We start from the raw sequence: 20963 nt of genomic DNA, 5'->3' as shown, positions 1-20963 counted from the left end.
ACTGATTGTTTTTACATTACTTTTTATGATAGGAATGAATACACAAATTAGGTATGGTTGGGAAAGATGAGACAGAATACCTTTGAACACTCGTGTGCATTAGGATAAACAAACACCAGCCTTTATAAAGCTATTGTTAGCCTTATGATAGACTGGCAACCTCTCCAGGGTATATGCCATCTTTTGTGCAATCCATGGATGGATAGAAGCTAATTCTAACAACTGAAGGAGTGTGAAAACTAAGGAAGAAGCTAAAAGATGTTTATTTTTCCAAAAACTCTCCACTCCAAAACTTTGCTCCTAAAGACAGATAAAGAACACAAGTACACCCACACAAACATCCCATCATAGTTATTGTTATTATTCTTAATTTGAGGAATTTCATGGGTGCAGTGTGTACAACGATAAAGGCCAATGCAATCATAAAGCTGCTCTGGGGTACAATGAGTACAAAGATAAAGGCCAATGCAAATAATCAAACTATTGCTTTTCAGATTTTTCAAAATAAAACTCATAAATGTGTAGATGTTGAAATATGTGCACATATTTTGAGAAAAAAATGCAAGAAAGTATATCTAATAACCCCAAGCATGCATTAAACACCAATCAAAGGTCACAAGTACAATATTCACTATTGCTGTGTATGACTCTTTGCTTACAAAGGCTCAGACTCTCAGATCAGGGGCAGTCATTATCCAGATTTCCTTCAGTTGCTTCTGAGATGCGAAGCAGCATACTATGTCATATTTTTGCTAACTTCAGATTTTCAGTGGATGCCCACAAAGAAAACAAATTTATGTTCTCACTGTGTTGTTTATTTTGAGTTTGCATATAATCTACATATGATCAGTACAATTGTTTCAACTGATGTGTGTTTAATTTTAGGAGGTTTCAGGACCATCATTGCCTTTTGACCTGCTTATTTTTCTCAGCACTGGCTCAATGTGAATGAACACAGGAAGTGATGAATGACAGTCTTCCACATTCAAAATCTAATTATTTGATATTCAATGTCTTACTTATGTTTTTTTCCTGCATTATCTTAGGCCAGGCAGCAAGCACACACATATAAACACACTATAACACCACAAATGAGATACTGTCTGGCTGATTTGCCCTGAGTATTAAGCCTTTTCTTTTTTTTCCAGAAAAAACTCACATTATATCTGTATGAGAAGGGTGTTGCACCGTATTGCATTTCTTTTCGTTGGCTTTTCAAGTTTTTTTTCCTCCTCTGGGCCGCCCAAATCCTCAACATTAGAAATCTCAACATATTGTGCAGACGTTTGCCAGGGTTATTCCAGTTCAAATCTTTGCCATATTTAAGCTGTGTCATTGAGAAAAACCTTTGTATGCATGGCGCAGTGTTGTGTTACATAACCAACGGACGTCTGGTAACTAGTATCTATACGCGCACACGACATGGATGCACACTCATAACACACCCGACAACAGCATCCGTCATAATCTATAAACTTTTTCTGGGGCTGTAACCATGGAAACAGAGGCTGTGTGGTGCAGCATCGGTTGAGAAAACCCTTTTAGACTGTCAAGGTAATCTCAGGTTATGACACCAGTATCCAATAGCAGTGACAAGCATCTCTATCTGTTTGGAAATCCGAGCGCTTCAAGGGTGAATGTTTTTTAGACCGAGACGTAATCATTTGACGTATTGAGTTATGCAAAGACATTTTTTTACTCTTAGCTCTGTCTCATCTCATCTCTAGGGCGGCTGACTAACAGAAAAGCTTTATATGGCTGTTCTTTGCCTGTACGCCTGTCCTATTTTTAATTTCCTCTGACCTTGCTTGTAGCGTTCTCACTCCTGAAGCTATTTTATTTAACTCACTGCCTCTCTGACATCCATTTCCAGACTCTCCAAACGCCTCTCATCCTTTGCCCCTTATCTCATCATGTTCATGTCATCCCCACCCTCCCTTACTCTTTTCTTTCTATCGCCACTGTGGTAATGCAAAATGTATGAGAGGCTGAGTGCTATATTTGCTGAGTAGAAAAAGCAAACATTTGAGTCTATCACAACAGCGCTTGTGAATCAGGCCGTCATCGTCCGTCACATCCACCTCCGTCGCTGGAACACACACACAGATGGTAGTGGACACAGCCAAGGTTTTTTGCTGCAGCCTGTGTGTCATACACCAACAGCCCAGGCTCCCAGTTTCTTGCATCTTATCCCCATCTGAATCTCAGTTGAAGATTTTTTCCCATTTTTCTTTTTAATTACCCCATTTGTCCTCTCTACACCAGGGGTCTGCTGATGAATGTGTCCTGTCTGGTGATGTGCTTCACTTATTAGCCCAGGGTTTAATACGAAGCTGTCAAACATCGAAGAAACCTAGCTTTGAATAATGACATGCCGATTAACAGCCAAGGCTAAAAAAAAAGAGCCCTAGTCTACAGAGAAAGAGGAAGAAGGATTAATGCTGAAGTATTTTTTGTTTGTTTACTGTGGATGCGAGTTGTGGATTAAACTGTTACAAAGTGGAACTGTAATGTCTGTGGAATAACCAAGGAGAATAACTGACTGAGAATCAAACTGTGAAATTGGCAGACATGTGGCATAATGTGCAAATGTGTGTGTGAGAGTGCGTATGAGCCTAATAAAGAAGCAGAGGGAGAGAATATGTGTTCAAAAGGGAGACTGAGAAAAAAGACACTCTCACAGGAAAATACATAGAAGGAAGCAGCAGACAGACTGCTTCCAGAATGCAAAACCCAAGTTTAGTGCACTCAAAGTGAGCTTTCCGTCCTCTGCTGCCACTCCTTCCCTGTACTCTATAATTAATTTTTTCTTGTCCAGAGATGGAGCAAGAGAGACAGACAGTGCAGAGCTCCTATATATATGTATATATATAGGCAGCAGAAACCCAAGAAAGAGGAGGGAGACGAGGAACCATCATGGAAGGACAGGCCCCTGCACGGTATGTACCACCGGCAGATACAGGAGGTGGCTGATATCCAGAAATCCTACCAGTGGCTGGACAAAGCTGGACTGAAAGACAGCACAGAGGCACTAATCATGGCAGCACAAGAACAAGCTCTGAGCACAAGATCCATAGAGGCTGGGGTCTATCACACCAGGCAAGACCCCAGGTGCAGGCTGTGTAAAGATGCCCCAGAGACAATCCAGCACATAACAGCAGGGTGCAAGATGCTAGCAGGCAAGGCATACATGGAACGCCATAACCAAGTGGCCGGCATAGTGTACAGGAACATCTGTGCCGAGTATAACCTGGAAGTCCCGAGGTCAAAATGGGAGATGCCCCCAAGGGTGGTGGAGAATGACCGAGCTAAGATCCTGTGGGACTTCCAGATACAGACGGACAAAATGGTGGTGGCTAACCAACCGGACATAGTGGTGGTAGACAAACAGAAGAAGACGGCCGTAGTGATCGATGTAGCGGTTCCGAATGACAGCAATATCAGGAAGAAGGAACACGAGAAGCTGGAGAAATACCAAGGGCTCAGAGAAGAGCTCGAGAGGATGTGGAGGGTGAAGGTAACGGTGGTCCCCGTGGTAATCGGAGCACTAGGTGCGGTGACTCCCAAGCTAGGCGAGTGGCTCCAGCAGATCCCGGGAATAACATCGGAGATCTCTGTCCAGAAGAGCGCAGCCCTGGGAACAGCTAAGATACTGCGCAGGACCCTCAAGCTCCCAGGCCTCTGGTAGAGGACCCGAGCTTGAAGGATAAACCGCCCGCAGGGGCGTGCTGGGTGTTTTATATATATATGTATATGTATATATATATATATATATATATATATATATATATATATATATATATATATATGTATATATATATATATATATATATATATATATATATATAAAGATAAGATAACCTTTATTAGTCCCACACGTGGGAAATTTGTTTTGTCACAGCAGGAAGTGGACAGTGCAAAAGTTATGACGCAAAAATTAGAATACAATAAGAATAAATACAGTACACAGCTGTACAGAATAGAATAAAATAATATACTATATACAGTAGAATAAAATAGAATAAAAATATACAATAAGATAAAAATAGAATACGAATGCTATATACAACTGAGTAAAAATACAACGATGCCAGAAAAGATTATTGCACTTAGTGTTATTGCACATGTGTGGATGTGTGTGTTTGTTCAGTTAAAGTCTTTGTTGTGGAGTCTGACAGCAGTGGGGAGGAAAGACCTGCGAAATCTCTCCGTCCCACACCGTGGGTGCCGCAGTCTCCCACTGAAGGAGCTGCTCAGTGCTGTCACAGTCTGCTGCATGGGGTGGGAGACGTTGTCCAACAGGGATGACAGCTTAGCCACCATTCTCCTGTCACTCACCACCTCCACTGGGTCCAGAGGGCATCCTAGAACAGAGCTGGCCCTTCGGATCACCCTGTTCAGTCTCTTCCTGTCCCCAGCAGAGATGCTGCCGCCCCAGCAGACCACACCATAAAAGATAGCAGAAGCCACCACAGAGTCATAGAAGGTCTTCAGGAGTGGGCCCTCCACCCCAAACGACCTGAGTCTCCGCAGCAGGTACAACCTGCTGGTACAACCAATATATATATATATATATATATATATATATATATATATATATATATATATATATATATATATATATATATATATATATATATATATATATATATATATATATATATATATATATATATATATATATATATATATATATATATATCCTTTCCTGTACTTTCCATCCTTCTATCATCCCCAAATTTTTCTCTCTGCTTCACTGCTCCCACCAAACCCAGCTACCCCTCACCCATTATGCTCTCCCTGCTGTCAGCTCAGCTCTTCTTCTCTTAGCATATTCTCATCTCATCACACCAACTCCTCCCTGGAGGGCAGGTCTTTGGATATCATGAACCTTTTCCCAAAACCTGCAGTCCTTTGGATTCAAACAGTGCCCCAAATAGCTGCGTCCGATCCACTCTTATTCACTGTAACCATGGAAACACTAGATAGTCCTCCTCATCCTCAGTGAAACAGCCTAAACCAGATGCATAGAGGAGTGAGGAGAAAGAGAGGGTCAAAGAAAGAAAGAAAGTAGAAAAGAGGTCACTATAAAAACAGTTACAGAGACATTTCAAAATTTAAAAAACAGTAAAAGAAAATTAACTTTTAGAACCACGGCTCAATTTGGCTTTGTTATTTTCATTTTAATGAGCTATCTGGGCATAATTTTTGTTTTTTTTTTAATGAATAAACATTACAAATTTGCAGTCTGAATGATTAGATTTTCATGGAGCTGTTTATGACTTTTAATGTGAGCAGGGCCAGTGAGACCAAGCTAAAATTTTGTGTGCGGTCCAGCTTGTTCCAGCTAGACATGATGTTTAAAAATGAATTATTACATGGCAAAATATTGCGCTGGTAATTGGCTTTTCACATGGGCGGGTGCATTAAATTAAAAACAAAAACATTCTTTGAGGAGAAAGAAATCAAAGCTCTTACAGCCAGTTTCCAAGACATTGGCTAAACCTAGTGCTAAACTAAAAGACAAATATAATGACTAGGTCCAGTGAAATTTCTTTTTACATTAAATCCACGTCTGAGAAACTGAACCTTAACTTTCAGTGCAATCAAATACATGACACACTCAGTGAATCGCAACAAAAACTGTCCTTGAGTCAGTGAATAGTAGAGAATAATCTGCATCACAGTTTAACAGATTTTTGCAGCTATCCAATAGCACCATACAGACTAGTGTTTAAGTCTTCGCACACATCCTCATCACAAAGTAAAGGAACAAAATGAGGCAAGTAGAAAAGAGACCAATTTTGGGCTGCGTCATGTCCATAATCTAAAAATTTGAGTCAATTAGTGAACATGGAGATAGGGTACACAGTGTATTTGACCTTAATATTGACCCTAGAGTCCCAGTGGATCCTCCTTGCGTGTAACGAAACAGCAGCTGGAGGCTTTTTTCTTAAACAATACGAAGATCCAATACAACATCAGCTACATTTGCTAAAGGTTAATATAGCTCAAAAGAAAACAGAGCACACAAGTGTTTCTGCAGCAAAATGTCAAAGCAATTACTGTCAGGTTGCAGAAAGATGAAAATGTGCGAGGTTGTGCAACGTTTGAATTAAAAAGGCGGGGAGGAAAACTGTGCTGACCTTCTTTAATCTTTTTTTCTTCATTACCATCATCATTACTTTAAATTTTAAAATGCGTGACAAGACCTTAAAAATGTGGTCAGACACCCATCTATAAATGTTGACATACTATTCCAAAATCCATTAATATGCTAAAAGTCTAGGCTTGTCTGTGAAGGCTTTAATGGAGCTCCGGGGAATAACTCTCATCCAGCCAGAAAAGATGGGTGAAGCTGATGATAATTTCTCTGTATTATTGAAGGGTCTTCACCTTACAATGTAAATAGCCTTGAATAATCGATTAATCGATCATTAGCATAATCGTAACTTTATAATAATTGTGCTCGATGAAATTATTTTCCTGCCAGTCTCTATCTCTCACGGGTAACAGATTGATCAGATGTGCGGTGAATGTCACGCATGCTCAGACGTTATGATTAGACCTTTCTCTCTCTCCCTCGCTCTCTCTTTGAACAAGCCGAGGAGGAGCATCTGTATCAGTGTAGAGAGTGATGGAGGGCAGCAGGTTGTTATAAAACACGCGTTTTCCGCTTGCAGAGTGAGGTGAAGGGACCGCAGGTGCCCTTGCGGAAAATTCCGTTTGCTCCAAGGAAAAGAAGAGGAGAGGTGAGGGAGGAAGAAACAGATGAACAAATGGCCAAGACGAGGTGATGGAGTGTTGGAGGTGCTCAGTAAATGACTGAGATTGCCCGAGAGTGAAGTTCAACCTGGTGGTCAGCTGGCTTGAGGGAAAGCAGGTGAGTCGAGGTGTTTCTAAAGCTTTAAAATACGCATAACCCACCTGGTGGTTACTAATTATAGCCCATTATTACCGGGAATAGAGTAAACCGCTAATTGGGAAGTCGACATCGATTCGGTTGTGTTGTGCCAATCCTCGAGCGCACGCAGAGTGTGTAAGCGAGCGCGCGCTTCTCCCCATTCAAGAATTGGCCGTGGGTCACTGGTCGGGCTGTCATTGTAAGGTAGACTGAGATTTTTGATGCATGTAGGCCAAAATATCTCCTTGCGTCAGGTCCAAGAATCGAGCAGTCGTACCTGGAGCTGCTGACAGCAGCTTATGATGTCGGAACAAGCAGGGACATAGTGTTTCATAGTGTGAAAGGAATTGGTTAAGTGGCTTTAAATGCGGTAGCACAAACCCTCTGCTTTTCGCTATGACTCTGTGTACGTGTGTGTGAGTGTGTGCGCGCCCGTGTTTTTTTTTTTTTTTTCAACCTTCTGGCGTCACAGGGGCGCATCATCGATGAGCCTAACCTTGAGAAAAGCATAGGTTACAGAGAGTCCAGCATTCATGAACCCTTAAGAAAATAACACAAAGCCATTTATTCCCTCCTCTATAATATTAAGCAGCCTATCAGTCATACTTTAACTGTATTACCTTTGACAGCTGCATATGCTTTCCAGTCTGTTTAGTTACAGTATAAGAGTGCCATCCATTAAGTGATTGTTCTATAAATAGTCAGTTTCAAAGATACTATTGATTTTAAGCCCTTAGAAGATGATGATGTCAAATGAAATACACAAGATGCACAGAGAGGACTGTGCACGATTTATCTTTTCCGTCAGACTGAATCAGAAGGGCTCTCTCTCTCTCTCTGGAAATGCAAGCTTAATTGCTTCCTTTCTCAGATTTTGCAGGTCTTTCAGCGAACCACTTTAATGGTTGTGTAAGGTGTAAAACAAGGTTTTGGGAGTAGCAGCAGCAGGAGCAGCAGCAGCATTGCAGTGGCTGGCTGCATCATCCAGCAGAGTATATTTAACTGACTGAAAAGAGAAAAGGCAGACAGGAATATATCCGGATCTCTTTTTGCTCTTTGTGTTTTCACAGAGGAGCTGATCAGGTTACCGATAACCTTCAGTTAGCATACATGATAAGAGAGCTTCTAAAATATCAGCAGAACAACTTTACATATGTGGCTTTTTGCCTGATTCAGCAAACTGTGAAGTACATAGGGAAATCATGAAATCATTCATTTCAGTCTATATTCTCGCCATATTCCTGGGACTTGTCTAAAGTATAGTTTACTTATGTTATACAAGCTCCAAAGATCATCTTTAAAAAAAAGGTATATGCAAAGCACTTTATATTCAATTATTTATGGGCAATTGCTATTAACCAGAGAGATGCAAACAGCTAAAAAAAACAGCCCTTACTTAACCCCCCAGCTGTTTTTAAAACACACCAATTCATGTTAGGTGCTGTGGAATAATCTGTATACATGAAGAGAGAGTGCACGAAGGGCACATAACCACAAATTAACAAATTCCCCCTGCTACTACCAAATTGAAATGACTGCATCACTGATGATGAGAGAAACAACAGCGAGCTGCCAAAACGACTGGCTTTGAGTCCGTCTGCTAGTAGGAAATTATAATAATAGTGAAATGCTGTTTTTTATAGTCTGAGCTCAGGACGTTTGTCATGCAGAAATGTAGTTTGTGTTGGTCTGAAGAGATGTTCTTTTGTCATGTGGTTTACCCGATGGTAGTTTTCCTCTTGACATCTCCTGGTGAATTATGTCATCTGCTGCAGGACTGTTTGGTGCCAGAGTCAGAGGGTTAAAATCGGCTTGGGAGAAATTACCAGAATAACCAAAAACCAAACACAATTATCTTAAGTTAATTTATCAATAAATGGCCTTTTTTGTTTCATTCCGACACATCATTATTGTAATATAGTGATATAAAATGACATTTAACATAATGAAGAAAAAATAATCATATATATATATGTCCATATATAGTTCATTTCTTTAAAAGAAACTGCTTATTTTTTGCCATAAAAAATAACAAAACAAACAACTGTTTAAATCAGAGTTTTGATAATATTTCACATCCAAGCAATCAGATGCTGTAGAAACCTGTGAATCGTGCGCCAACTTCAATTTTATGTGCAATTTGCAGGGAAAATGTCATTTGTGAAATGTGATTCTCCTACAGTCTGTGCCAACAGTGCTCACAAGTCATTTTTGTTAGATGAGCTGGTTGAGGCTGAATGAGCGGGTACAGTAATACTTAGTAATACTTGTCTGATGCTTTATTCATAAAATACACCAAAATAAAGAGTCATTTTACTACTGTAAACTTACTTGGGGACAATTGCCTCATATCTCTTGGGAAATAACTGAGCCATATGCTCTCTATGCTTTTGCACTTGCATAGCAATATTGTTCCACAGTAATCACAACACTTAAGAGACTGTGGAGCTTACCATAACGCTCAGGCAGGCCTGGGTTCAAATCCACCCCGAGGGCATTTACTGCATGTCTGCCCCCTGTTTTCTTTTCTCAGTCCTGTCTTCTCTCCACTGTCCTAACACAATAAATGCCAAAAAGCCCTAAAAATATATGTGTAGCCTGGAGAGAGAGTTAAAGAGAGAGGGAGAAATAAAAAGGTGGCGAAGCGGGTGGTTAAATGATGTTATGAACAAGGAAATAAACAAACATTATTTAAATGCCAGCGTAATATTTTTCACAAATTGACAAACGAGAGTGAGTGAGGGAGGACAATGGGAAGCGACAGAATGAGGCAAAAGTCATTAGAGAGAGAAAGACTGAAGACAAATGAGGCAGGAAGCACTTGCTTATGTAACTGTCATTGCCATAACACTCTCTGAGCCCCCACGAAGGTCGAGCTATCCATGAGGATGTAGAAGTGCTGCAAGGACATAATTGTTCTATATAATTCAAAGTATCACCACACAGAAAACAATAAAGTCATGATTGGTCACATGGGTAGAGCTTACGTACATTCCCTGCCAAACACGCAGGCACACGGGAAGATGTGAGTCACTGCTATTATTATCTCGGATATTAAAGATATATGAGATATCAAGCAGAATCTCACAGCGGGATGTTGTGAGAGGGGAAAGAGGAGAGAGGATTTGTGCACGTGTGAATTATATATTATGTGCTGAGCTAAAAGTGTTTTGTTTTTCCTTACAGGTGTCTTCTCTAAAGTTTCAAAATGGAGTCCACTCACCTCTTGGGTGGCTCTAAGAAGAGAGTAAAGATCCACCCTCACACTGTTACAGCCAAATATGCCACCCACACACCCTATGTCCCCCAGCCAGGAGTACACACACACTTTCCCCAACCTGGGGATGATGGCTATGACGATGCTCCGTCTTTTGAGGACTTTGGCTCATTCGTGGAGGAGACGTCAGATAAGAAACAACTGACAGAGAGCAGGAAGTGGCCCCTGACTCTTTTTGGCTCAAGACACAACGACAAAGATACAGCCCACAAACTTCAAACCGTGGGGGGAGGAGAAGGGAGTGAGGGTAGTGCCAAAGCAGCAAAGGGGTCTGGGAAAGGGGTTGGGGAACAGCTAGCCAGTTTCGGTGAGGCTTCTGTGTCTGCATCTCGACTCACCTGGGTGGGCCTGCTCGGTGCGGCGCTGGCACATGGCAGCTTGATTGTTCTGACTCGAGTGGCCTCCGAACGCTTCAGCCTCGGCCCCCTGTTTCTACTCTTGGTTCGGTCCATCGTACAGCTCCTGTCTCTGGCTGTACCACTGCACAGGGGGGAGAACCCTTTTGGGCCAGAGGGCTATCGACTACGTCTACTCTGTTACGGCATCGCCTACTCCCTCTCCCTTTGTTGCGCCTACTCTTCCTTAACATTCGTCTCTCCTGGAAATGCTACAACAACCTGGCGTCTGGCGACCACAGCACTATCAGCGACCCTTGCCTTCCTGCTCTTAGAAGAGAGGCTGGGATTGGCTGATGGGATCACCATAGCTGCAGGGCTGTGTGGCTTGGGGCTTGTGTTACTTCCTGCAGTAGATGAGACCAATTCAGATTCGCCAACTGATCCGGCTGTGTTCTGGAGGGGTGCATTTGGATGGTCTCTTTCAGCGCTTGCAGGGCTGTGGATGGCACTAGCGTTGGTTGGGTATCGTTCCCTGAAGGAGAGGGTGGGAGTTGGGACTGCTTTGTTCACAGTAAGCTGGACAGGCTGCTTACTTGCCCCAGCCTCTCTGGCCCTGCTACAAGAGGGCTGGTCCTGGCCAATGAGTGTTGAAGCCTGGTTATTGGTCTTGGGCCTCGCAGCCTGCTCGGTCGTAGCCTTCCTGGGAATGACGCACGCTCTCACCCGACTCCACCCGGCTCTGGTTTCCGCCTCTCAGAGCTTGGAGATACCCATCGCCATGCTCCTGCATCTGGCTGTACTGCCACTGGCTCCCACTGCACCAGAGGTCGTGGGGAGCGTGATGGTCATCCTGAGTGTCGGTTGGCTGGTAGCAATGAAGCTGCTCCCCTCTCGAGTTGGTGGGCGTCGGCAGAGGGAGGAGTATGAGGAGATTCTGGACTCTCCCATCAAATAGACACCTCCTCTCACCTTGCAGCACTGTCACTCTTATCGTTCACTTGCTCCTTCATGAGATTGTTTCCAGTGTACACGAGAGACTTCTAAGTGTTTATTGAAGCTTTTTTTGGTATCATCCTCTTTGCTTTTGGAAAAGTGCCAACATGGTGTTGTCTGTTACAGTGACCAAGTGATGTGATATTAAAATCTCTGATGAACACAGCACATTTCTGTAGCCACTTGTAATCACTATCACCCTCTTTTCCCCCACCCCACGTGTGTGTGTGTGTACTGAGTACATTTAACAATCAATGTGATGTCAGTCACTTTTTGCTGCCAACTGAGATTCGGCCAAGGACTGCTGCCATCTATTTGCCTCTTGGCTGCCAGCAAGACTTAGAGAAAAGAACAGAAAAAAACCCTGGAAGATTGGAGGCTCGGGAGAGGGGCAAGACACACAATCAGAGGAAAACAAATGGGGACAGAGGGAGAGAAGATGATGGGATTGGCATACAGATAAGGAGCGGGTGGGTGGGCGGTGGAGGGGTGATGGCCGATGACAAAGCAGAGATGAAAGGGAAGCAGCAGAATGAGAGGATGTCAGGGTAGCAAGCAGGGCTGATGGTGGTTGGTTATTGTGGCGTGTCTGGCCAGCTGGCTGATAAAAACACTGTTTCGTGTGTTGGGGAACGGTTATTATGTCTAATAACGATCTGCATGACACATAAGCACCATCACTACATTTCTGTGTCGTTCCTCGTCTATTTTCCTCATCATTAACCTCCTGCTTTCCTCTTTGTTGCTCTTTTTCTCTCGATATAACTTCCATTCACCAAACTCCCCCATCACACATCGCACAGATGGAGACTTTTAATTAAAACAGGTGCCTCCACACTGAACAGACCAGCGTGTCTCTGTGCGTATGCCAGGTACCGCTGTGAAACAGGTGTAAAAGAATTGATAGGAGATATAACTTCTACACTCCTCTCCATCTTGTTAGTTGTATCCAAGGAAACGCCCCCCAAAAACAGTCTAATCCTGCATTTAGTTCTCGAGGCAGCTGTAGATTTAAAAAGAAGCTTTCATGCCCACAAACACTTGGGAACGGGAGTAGGCATCTGAAGACATTCATGAGTGTTTCACTAGTGAAATGTTTCTGTGATGTCAGTGTGTTGGCCTCATTAAAATACTCTGTTGCTGCACTTTGCTCAGTGCTTTAGTGTGAGTAAGCACTGTGTAAAGGACAAACTTAACGTATGTTTACATTCTTCTTCTGCCTTTTAATTCTACACTAGTAAATACCATAGAAAAACAAAGTGCTTCATGTTCTGCTAAATTTATTTGCTAGCTTTAATTTTTACTTGACTGACTGTGATTTTATATACAAATATCATATTAAGAGGACTGTGAAACAAGTTAGTTTTGCCCTACTACTGATCCATCGATGGATGGTGGATTTCAAGCTCAATGATCACCTACAAATTTAAATGCTGCTGTTATCACCTAGGAGTGCTTTTGAACCACACCGACTATAAATTAAATATAAATTTAGCTAACAATAAAACGTATTTGGTTAGTATGACTTTAATTTGCACTGATGTACCTTTTGCCTAATTTCCTCTTTCATCTTAACAAAACATCCAAACAGAAGTGCAAGTACATTAAAAAAATGAATGAAAATAGGATTTAAGACCAAAAACGGATACACAGACACTGTAAAGTATACAGAAACTCCCTTTAGCCATAACAACAGTCAGTCTTTGTGGTTTTTAATAATGAGCACGCATTCACGTGTGTGTATGAAGCTGTAGGAGGCACTGGTGGCAGTGTAATACTTCTGGCAGGGTTTCACAAATCATAAACACTCCGAGCATCGTAAGTCGTGGCCTCTTTCTATTCAGACACTTTTAAAGCAGTTAATGAGTGGGAGAGACCTGCTATGAATTAAATAAAAATCCCAAATCACTGACACACCTTCTTGTGGGTTTGGGGATTTGCAGACCACACCACAACTACACAAACACCAAGGCAAGTGGTGCAAACTTTGGCACTTGTAGATAAAGCACATGTAGTAACCTAGACTAATGAAAGAGTGGGCATGGACGTGAACATAAATACACAGTTTAAAATTAAGTGACACTGTGTGGGAGGAGGGAGGAAACCTTTCCACGAGGCTGACTCAGTTGTTTAGTTAATTTTTATTCATTATAGCAAACCCATGACATTTATGGTACATTGAAACTCATTGTCACCAGACAAAAACGATCTCATGTGTAACAGAGGCTTTATAAAAAGGCAGAGCGGTAGAAATACAAACAACATGTGCAAAATCATCATCTGCAATAGGAGTTTTCCAGTCAAGCTTTTACTATTTATTTTTCCTTTGGGCAATTCATGTGTCTCCTCTGCCCTTTCCCAGCGTGCCTACCTGCTCTATCACTTTGTTCAGCTGCTTATGAATCCTCTGAAGCTCTGTTGCTATGGCAGCCAGAGCACTTTCCATGGTGACTATGTTCACCGGCGAGGTCACTTCCTGCTCCTTCAGGCCAGATGTGAAGAGCTTCATTCCCAAACCGTCAGGTGTTGGTGTTGGCTGGTCTCTCATGCTGCTGTCAGCAGATGCAGATGAAATGATTTCTTCTAGCCTCTTCAGCCAAGCATCGTCCTGGTGCCTACCATGTAGGAGCATCCGCAAGGTTGCATTTAATCTTCTTTCCCTCTCTTCCTCCTCATCCCTGAGATCCACCAAACTCTTTTGCAGCCTAAGACTTGCCTGCTCTGCATGTACCCTGCAAGCTGCTTCCAAGCTGGGTGCACACTGCTGACACATCCCCTTCGTCAGCTTCTCCAGTTGGGTCTTAAGAGACGCCGTTCCCCCGCAGCACTGCTCCACAGATTCCAGCAGCATGTTTTGTCTCATGTTGGAGTCCTCTAGAGCGATAAAAAGTTTATCCCAGCGGGAGAAATCTGTTTGGCATGCTGCAGTTGGAGACTCACCTGCACACAACCACATAGATGCATCGATTATTCATTCCAAAAGGCAATTTAAGCATTACATAGAATTAACACATGCCATATATAACCCCAAAAAAGGAGATTTACTTTATTGTCATAATTTGACTGGACTTTATCAGTGAAACGAGTACACGGAAAGAAGGCAAGAAGGTGTTAAAACTGAACTTCTGCTAAACATACAGCAGTAATTAGAGTTGGATGTATTTCACAGATATGATGCCAGTTTAAGTTTGGACACACTGTGAAGTATGAAAATGGCTTTGGGGAGTTATTCAACACAGATGTAAAGGTCATGAAGAACACATAAAATACACGTGCTACAATCCCAAAATGACATCAGGGGACCTCATTAATTTAGGGGTACAGCAACGAAGTCTTTGAGATTGGACGCTCGAAGAAAACCGATGCAAAAGGGACCTGGCAAACATCAGAGGGGGCTTAAACTGTGAAATGTCCACCTTCTGTAGGTATTTGAGGCTACCAGTTTGCATTCTTTACGTGGACTCAAATCACAGAGGTTGCTTATTGCCTGTGCTCTGTGTTCACGGTATGAGGTATGTGTTCCAGTTATTGGTAAGTCTGTTTCATTAAGTCTGATGCTCACCTGATAAAACTGTGAAAGCCAAAGATGGTATCATCTGAGTAAAAATATACTTTACAACATCAAATATTTAAATATGGTGCATTATAGTAAACTGGACCAAGAAATACTCTAGACCAAATTTAATAAACACAACTGCTGACCTTTATACATATCTAAATCAGTGTGTTATTAAAAATTTAATTAAACAGTAAAAATTTTAATTAGCTCGGTTTAGTAAAGCGTAGTAAAACTGAAGAGAAATTCATCACAATATCTATCTGTTCAAACAAGCAGGGAGCAGAAAAGAGAAAAAAAAGAGAAAGAAATAAAACTCACCCTCCTGCTGGTCCAGGGGGATCTCATTGTCATAGCTGTCTTCATAGATTCTTTCATACTTGATGTCATTTATACACAACGATGGACCCGTACACAGCACCAGGCAGATCCAAAACACATGCATGATGGAGTTCTTATGCATGTTTTTTCTTAAGATTTGTTGGGTTGCAGCGCATATATCTGAAAACATCAGAATCCTCTATCAGCAAGTTTTCCTGCTCCTGCACACTCCAGCTGCTCTGTCTTTACTTAGTCACCTACTTCACTATATGTAGAGCACCTCTGAGTTAGCCAACTATTGGAGCTGCTGGGTTATAAACCCTGAGAGAAGGAAGGAGGGGGGACCAAGCTGGGGAGGGGTGGGGCAGAGCTGGTTCTGTTGAATGAGTGAGTAATGCTCCAGCGGAGGTAATATGTCATAATTCACAGGGGCTGACAAAAAGCATGCACGATGGAGATGGACAGGCTATGTGCGCTTGTTAAAGTTAAGCCATCTCTAGACTCTGAGTCAGTCTGCTGATGTAATGACACGTTTACACTGTTGCAGTAGCTTTGACATTTAACATAACTCCAATTACGCCATTTGGCAGATGTTGTGTCATTTTAAAATTTGTCTCCCAACTCAGTTTATTATTTATTATATTATTATTATATCATATTATTTGTTTAATCAAAGTCTGATATGGAAGATATCTTTACTGATATCTATAGATAAGATATATCTATAGATAGAGAAGATATCTTACTGATATATATTTTTTCTATATAACAGACCAGTAGTATAATAAAATATCTAAGTGTATAAATGTCCAGGTTCAGTGTAATTATTGCCAGATAAATGCATAGCCTTCAACTTCTTATTCATTAACAACGACATTACATCATCACGGCTATATTTAAATTGATTTGAAGAGATATTTGTATGCTCTTCTAATTTAATTCACTTTTATATGTGTAGCACCATGACTTTTGCTCATATTATATAAAGACCTTCAGTGGTCCTCACTGAGCAAACTCCCAGTGACAACAATGAAGCAGAAATCAGAGAGGTGAATTATCTGCCTCAGCAGAAGATATATTTTATATCTCCCAGAGTTAGGCAGCTGTCATATTGTTATATTTACAACAAAAATAAGACAAGCTAAGCAGAAGCAGAATGCCATATGTGTACATATGACATAATAACTACCTAATAAGGAAAAACTCATCTGAAGTCAAAATAAATACAATAAAATCAAATAAGTATAAATTGAAATAAAAATATTACATGCATAATATTTTTACAGTGGGGCAAAAAAGTATTTAGTCAGCCACCGATTGTGCAAGTTCCCCCACCTAAAATGATGACAGAGGTCAGTAATTTGCACCAGAGGTACACTTCAACTGTGAGAGACAGAATGTGAAAAAAAAATCCATGAATCCACATGGTAGGATTTGTAAAGAATTTATTCGTAAATCAGGGTGGAAAATAAGTATTTGGTCAATAACAAAAATACAACTCAATACTTTGTAACATAACCTTTGTTGGCAATAACAGAGGTCAAACGTTTACTATAGGTCTTTACCAGGTTTGCACACACAGTAGCTGGTATTTTGGCCCATTCCTCCATGCAGATCTTCTCGAGAGCAGTGATGTTTTGGTGCTGTCGCCGAGCAACACGGACTTTCAACTCCCGCCACAGATTTTCTATGGGGTTGAGGTCTGGAGACTTGCTAGGCCACTCCAGGACTTTCAAATGCTTCTTACGGAGCCACTCCTTTGTTGCCCGGGCAGTGTGTTTTGGATCATTGTCATGTTGGAAGACCCAGCCTCGTTTCATCTTCAAAGTTCTCACTGATGGAAGGAGGTTTTGGCTCAAAATCTCACGATACATGGCCCCATTCATTCTGTCCTTAACACGGATCAGTCGTCCTGTCCCCTTGGCAGAAAAACAGCCCCATAGCATGATGTTTCCACCCCCATGCTTCACAGTAGGTATGGTGTTCTTGGGATGCAACTCAGTATTCTTCTTCCTCCAAACACGACGAGTTGAGTTTATACCAAAAAGTTCTACTTTGGTTTCATCTGACCACATGACATTCTCCCAATCCTCTGCTGTATCATCCATGTGCTCTCTGGCAAACTTCAGACGGGCCTGGACATGCACTGGCTTCAGCAGCGGAACACGTCTGGCACTGCGGGATTTGATACCCTGCCGTTGTAGTGTGTTACTGATGGTGACCTTTGTTACTTTGGTCCCAGCTCTCTGCAGGTCATTCACCAGGTCCCCCCGTGTGGTTCTGGGATCTTTGCTCACCGTTCTCATGATCATTTTGACCCCACGGGATGAGATCTTGCGTGGAGCCCCAGATCGAGGGAGATTATCAGTGGTCTTGTATGTCTTCCATTTTCTGATGATTGCTCCCACAGTTGATTTTTTCACACCAAGCTGCTTGCCTATTGTAGATTCACTCTTCCCAGTCTGGTGCAGGTCTACAATACTTTTCCTGGTGTCCTTCGAAAGCTCTTTGGTCTTGGCCATGGCGGAGTTTGGAGTCTGACTGTTTGAGGCTGTGGACAGGTGTCTTTTATACAGATGATGAGTTCAAACAGGTGCCATTCATACAGGTAACGAGTGGGGGACAGAAAAGCTTCTTACAGAAGACGTTACAGGTCTGTGAGAGCCAGAGATTTTCCTTGTTTGAGGTGACCAAATACTTATTTTCCACCTTGATTTACGAATAAATTCTTTACAAATCCTACCATGTGAATTCATGGATTTTTTTTTCACATTCTGTCTCTCACAGTTGAAGTGTACCTCTGGTGCAAATTACTGACCTCTGTCATCATTTTAAGTGGGGGAACTTGCACAATCGGTGGCTGACTAAATACTTTTTTGCCCCACTGTAAATATTTCTAAACTAGCAAAACAAAATTTAAATGGCTTAAATGTAGTAAACACAGCATGGTAAATATCAGGTACAATCAGAGAGAAAGCATAGAGATGAAAGTGTGCAGTAGTGAGACATAAATGCAAAGCAGAGCAGAGGGAAGGTGCTCAGCGCAGGTATCCAGATGCCTGAACATCTATAGCAGCACGACTAAGGGGGAATTCAGGGTCAACTAAGATAAGCCTAAAGTTTTAATCTTAAATTACCTCCAATAGCTATCTTCTGAACACAGATTGAAAACCGATTTCACTGAAGAGGATTCTGCCTCCCTTATTGCCCTTGGTGCTTTAACAGGTTCATAGATCAGGGTAATGTACTATGATGTCTCTGAAATACAGAGTTTTGTCAATAAGAGTTTTGTATGTAAGACCACAAATTGCAAATTCTATTTTGATTTTCAGGCAGCTGGTGAAGAGACACTACTACTGGACAAACATGATCTCTTTGCGATCGGTCAGTATTCCAACATTGCAGCATTTTGGAGCTCATCAGGGACCTATAAGGACATCCTATTAACAATGAATACATAAACATATGTATTAAATTTTAATCTCACAATAACAACTGTCCAGATAAGCATATACAACATGTCTACAACAGCAGCTGGGCTGTAGAACAGGTCATTTTAGCCAACAAGGCTCCACAGAGACTAACCTTTTTCAGTGCCTCACTGAGTTAACCCCCCCAGGGACCTTGAGCAAGTGGAAGAAGGCATTCCTAGAAACTTGCTTCTCTGTGTTTTTTAGTAAAACGTACCTTTTTTATGGATAGACTGAGTCCCCATGTACAGTTTGCACAACCATCAGACCTCTTAACGTGGAAAAGTTGCAACACTGAATGGTCTGGATTTCATTATATGCTTGTGAAATAGCATTATTGCATTCTTAGTAAAACCAGCTGCATGTTCAGGTCTCTGATCAACAGGTGTTGTGGCTAAACAGCAGAAGTAGGACAGGTCAAGGTCAAAGGAAAAACCCTGACTCTTCTCCCTGCAGACCTCCAGAGTGACCGCTTTACTGCACATGTCAGCACGTCTGCCGGTCTCTATTCCTGATAGTCTCTGTCTGGGCGGCTATAATTGTAGCAGTGGGAGCAACAACTGTGAAGCTGGCACATTTATTTCAGGAAAACAGAGAACCTGCAGGAAAAGATGGATTGAAGATTTAGAAAAAGATGAAAGACTTTGAGTTGTGGGCGAGGAAACGTACAGAAGGTCAGGTTTGTCTTTCGTCATTATTGCGTATGCAATTCCTTGTCCCATTTCTGTAAAACAGAACTGAATAAGCTCCCTGGAAGAGTTACATGTTAGAACTAACAACTGAGCTTTATGAAACCGATAGTGTCGCTATTTTCATCTTCCTTCTTCGATCCCATCTAAAGGATTTCCACTTCTTTTTTCCTCTTTATAGGTCATCTTTCCATGTAAGCCATCACATGAATCATCAGAAAGGAGTTACATTTATCAGCAACTGCCAGATGCTGTTTACCACCCCAACATGCGTACCACACTGACAGTTTAGCTGTCATGTAAAACACTCCCAGCTGGCAACGGGGGAGGGGGGGTGATGAGAGATGAAGGGAGGACAAAAAATACAGAGATGTGGGAAAAGATGGAAAGGAAGGGAGAGAGTGAGAGAAAGATGGTGATGACTTAGATTTCTAAAGCATTTTCCCCCCATTTTTTTGCTTTTCTCACTCTAATTTTCCTGACTCTAATTTTCAGAGCCGGGAAATTAGAAGAAAACAGATCCTGTGATTTGGCTCATTCTGACGAAACAGGGCTGTTAGGGAAAATGGGACAATGGGTGTTGTCAGCTAAGCTTGCATTAAACAGGCAATGTAAAACAGCAACAGGACTTCACTGTTGCGCAAACCACATGGTAACAGTGCAAAATCACACAGACCATTTTATGAGAACTGAGTGTTATTATTGGGTGTACACGCTTTTTGTTACCAATATGTGGGACAGGGAGGGAAGGAAAACATGCAAATATGGCGCTATTATTAAAATAGAGCATGCCGTAAAACAGTAGAGTCCTTGAAATCATATAGCAGACTTATAATAGTGTCTAATCATTTAAAATGATTGCATTAGTCATCATTGCATGATTTAATAAAACACCGCACAGGATACAGTGATGCTAAAAATAAACTAGATCCAAGGGTTTACATATCAGGACATAATAAAAAAATATCTGGTCCTTAGCGGGTTTTAAAATTAGGTAAATACAATTTTGCGTGAACAAAAATATGCGACATATTACACCATGTTAATATTTACTAAGCCAAAATACAGAAGCATTGAATGAAAAAGAAAGCACGCTCAGCATTCCTTCCTGCTCTACCATGATAGAGCATTTATATGTGCTGTGTTTGCTTTTGTACATTATGACCTCTTTGGTCCCGTCTGTCCAAAGATCATTGTTACAGAAGTCTTTTTTCAGATGCAACTTTGGAGACTTCAGATGTTCTGCTGCTTCTTTTTAAAAAGAGAAGAGGTTTTCTCTTGACAGCCATCCTTGTTTGGTCTTTATCTAATTGTACTGTCATGAACTTTAATATTTAACATGCTACCCGAGGCCAGTAGAGTCTGAGATGTTACTCTTATTTCATTTTTTTATTTTATTTCTTTGAGCATTACAT

General features: G+C 41.6%; 2 protein-coding genes across 2 annotated transcripts; one reads left to right on the top strand and one right to left on the bottom strand.

The window, feature by feature from the left end:
• The first annotated feature begins 6602 nt into the window (after positions 1 to 6602).
• On the top strand, positions 6603 to 11680 carry LOC146552168 (solute carrier family 35 member G2-like). Its single transcript, XM_085257968.1, has 2 exons — positions 6603 to 6883; positions 10091 to 11680. Exon 2 carries the CDS (start codon positions 10113 to 10115, stop codon positions 11472 to 11474), a length of 1362 nt encoding a protein of 453 aa, XP_085114094.1. The 5' UTR covers positions 6603 to 6883; positions 10091 to 10112; the 3' UTR covers positions 11475 to 11680.
• A 1378-nt stretch (positions 11681 to 13058) lies between these two features.
• Positions 13059 to 15665, bottom strand: LOC146552167 (uncharacterized). Its single transcript, XM_085257067.1, has 2 exons — positions 15390 to 15665; positions 13059 to 14452 (listed from the first exon to the last, which is right to left on the bottom strand). The coding sequence occupies exons 1-2, from the start codon at positions 15577 to 15579 to the stop codon at positions 13848 to 13850; spliced, it is 795 nt and encodes a 264-aa protein (XP_085113193.1). The 5' UTR covers positions 15580 to 15665; the 3' UTR covers positions 13059 to 13847.
• Between the last annotated feature and the right edge of the window lie 5298 nt (positions 15666 to 20963).

The sequence above is a fragment of the Mchenga conophoros genome, linkage group LG19 (genome assembly GCF_057382185.1).
Source record: "Mchenga conophoros isolate Kocher_MC1m ecotype Shallow Benthic linkage group LG19, M_conophoros_male_GT1.1, whole genome shotgun sequence".
Classification (NCBI taxonomy): domain Eukaryota; kingdom Metazoa; phylum Chordata; class Actinopteri; order Cichliformes; family Cichlidae; genus Mchenga; species Mchenga conophoros.
The sequence above is the reverse complement of the archived record's forward strand: the minus strand, read 5'-3'. Positions and strand labels throughout refer to the sequence as shown.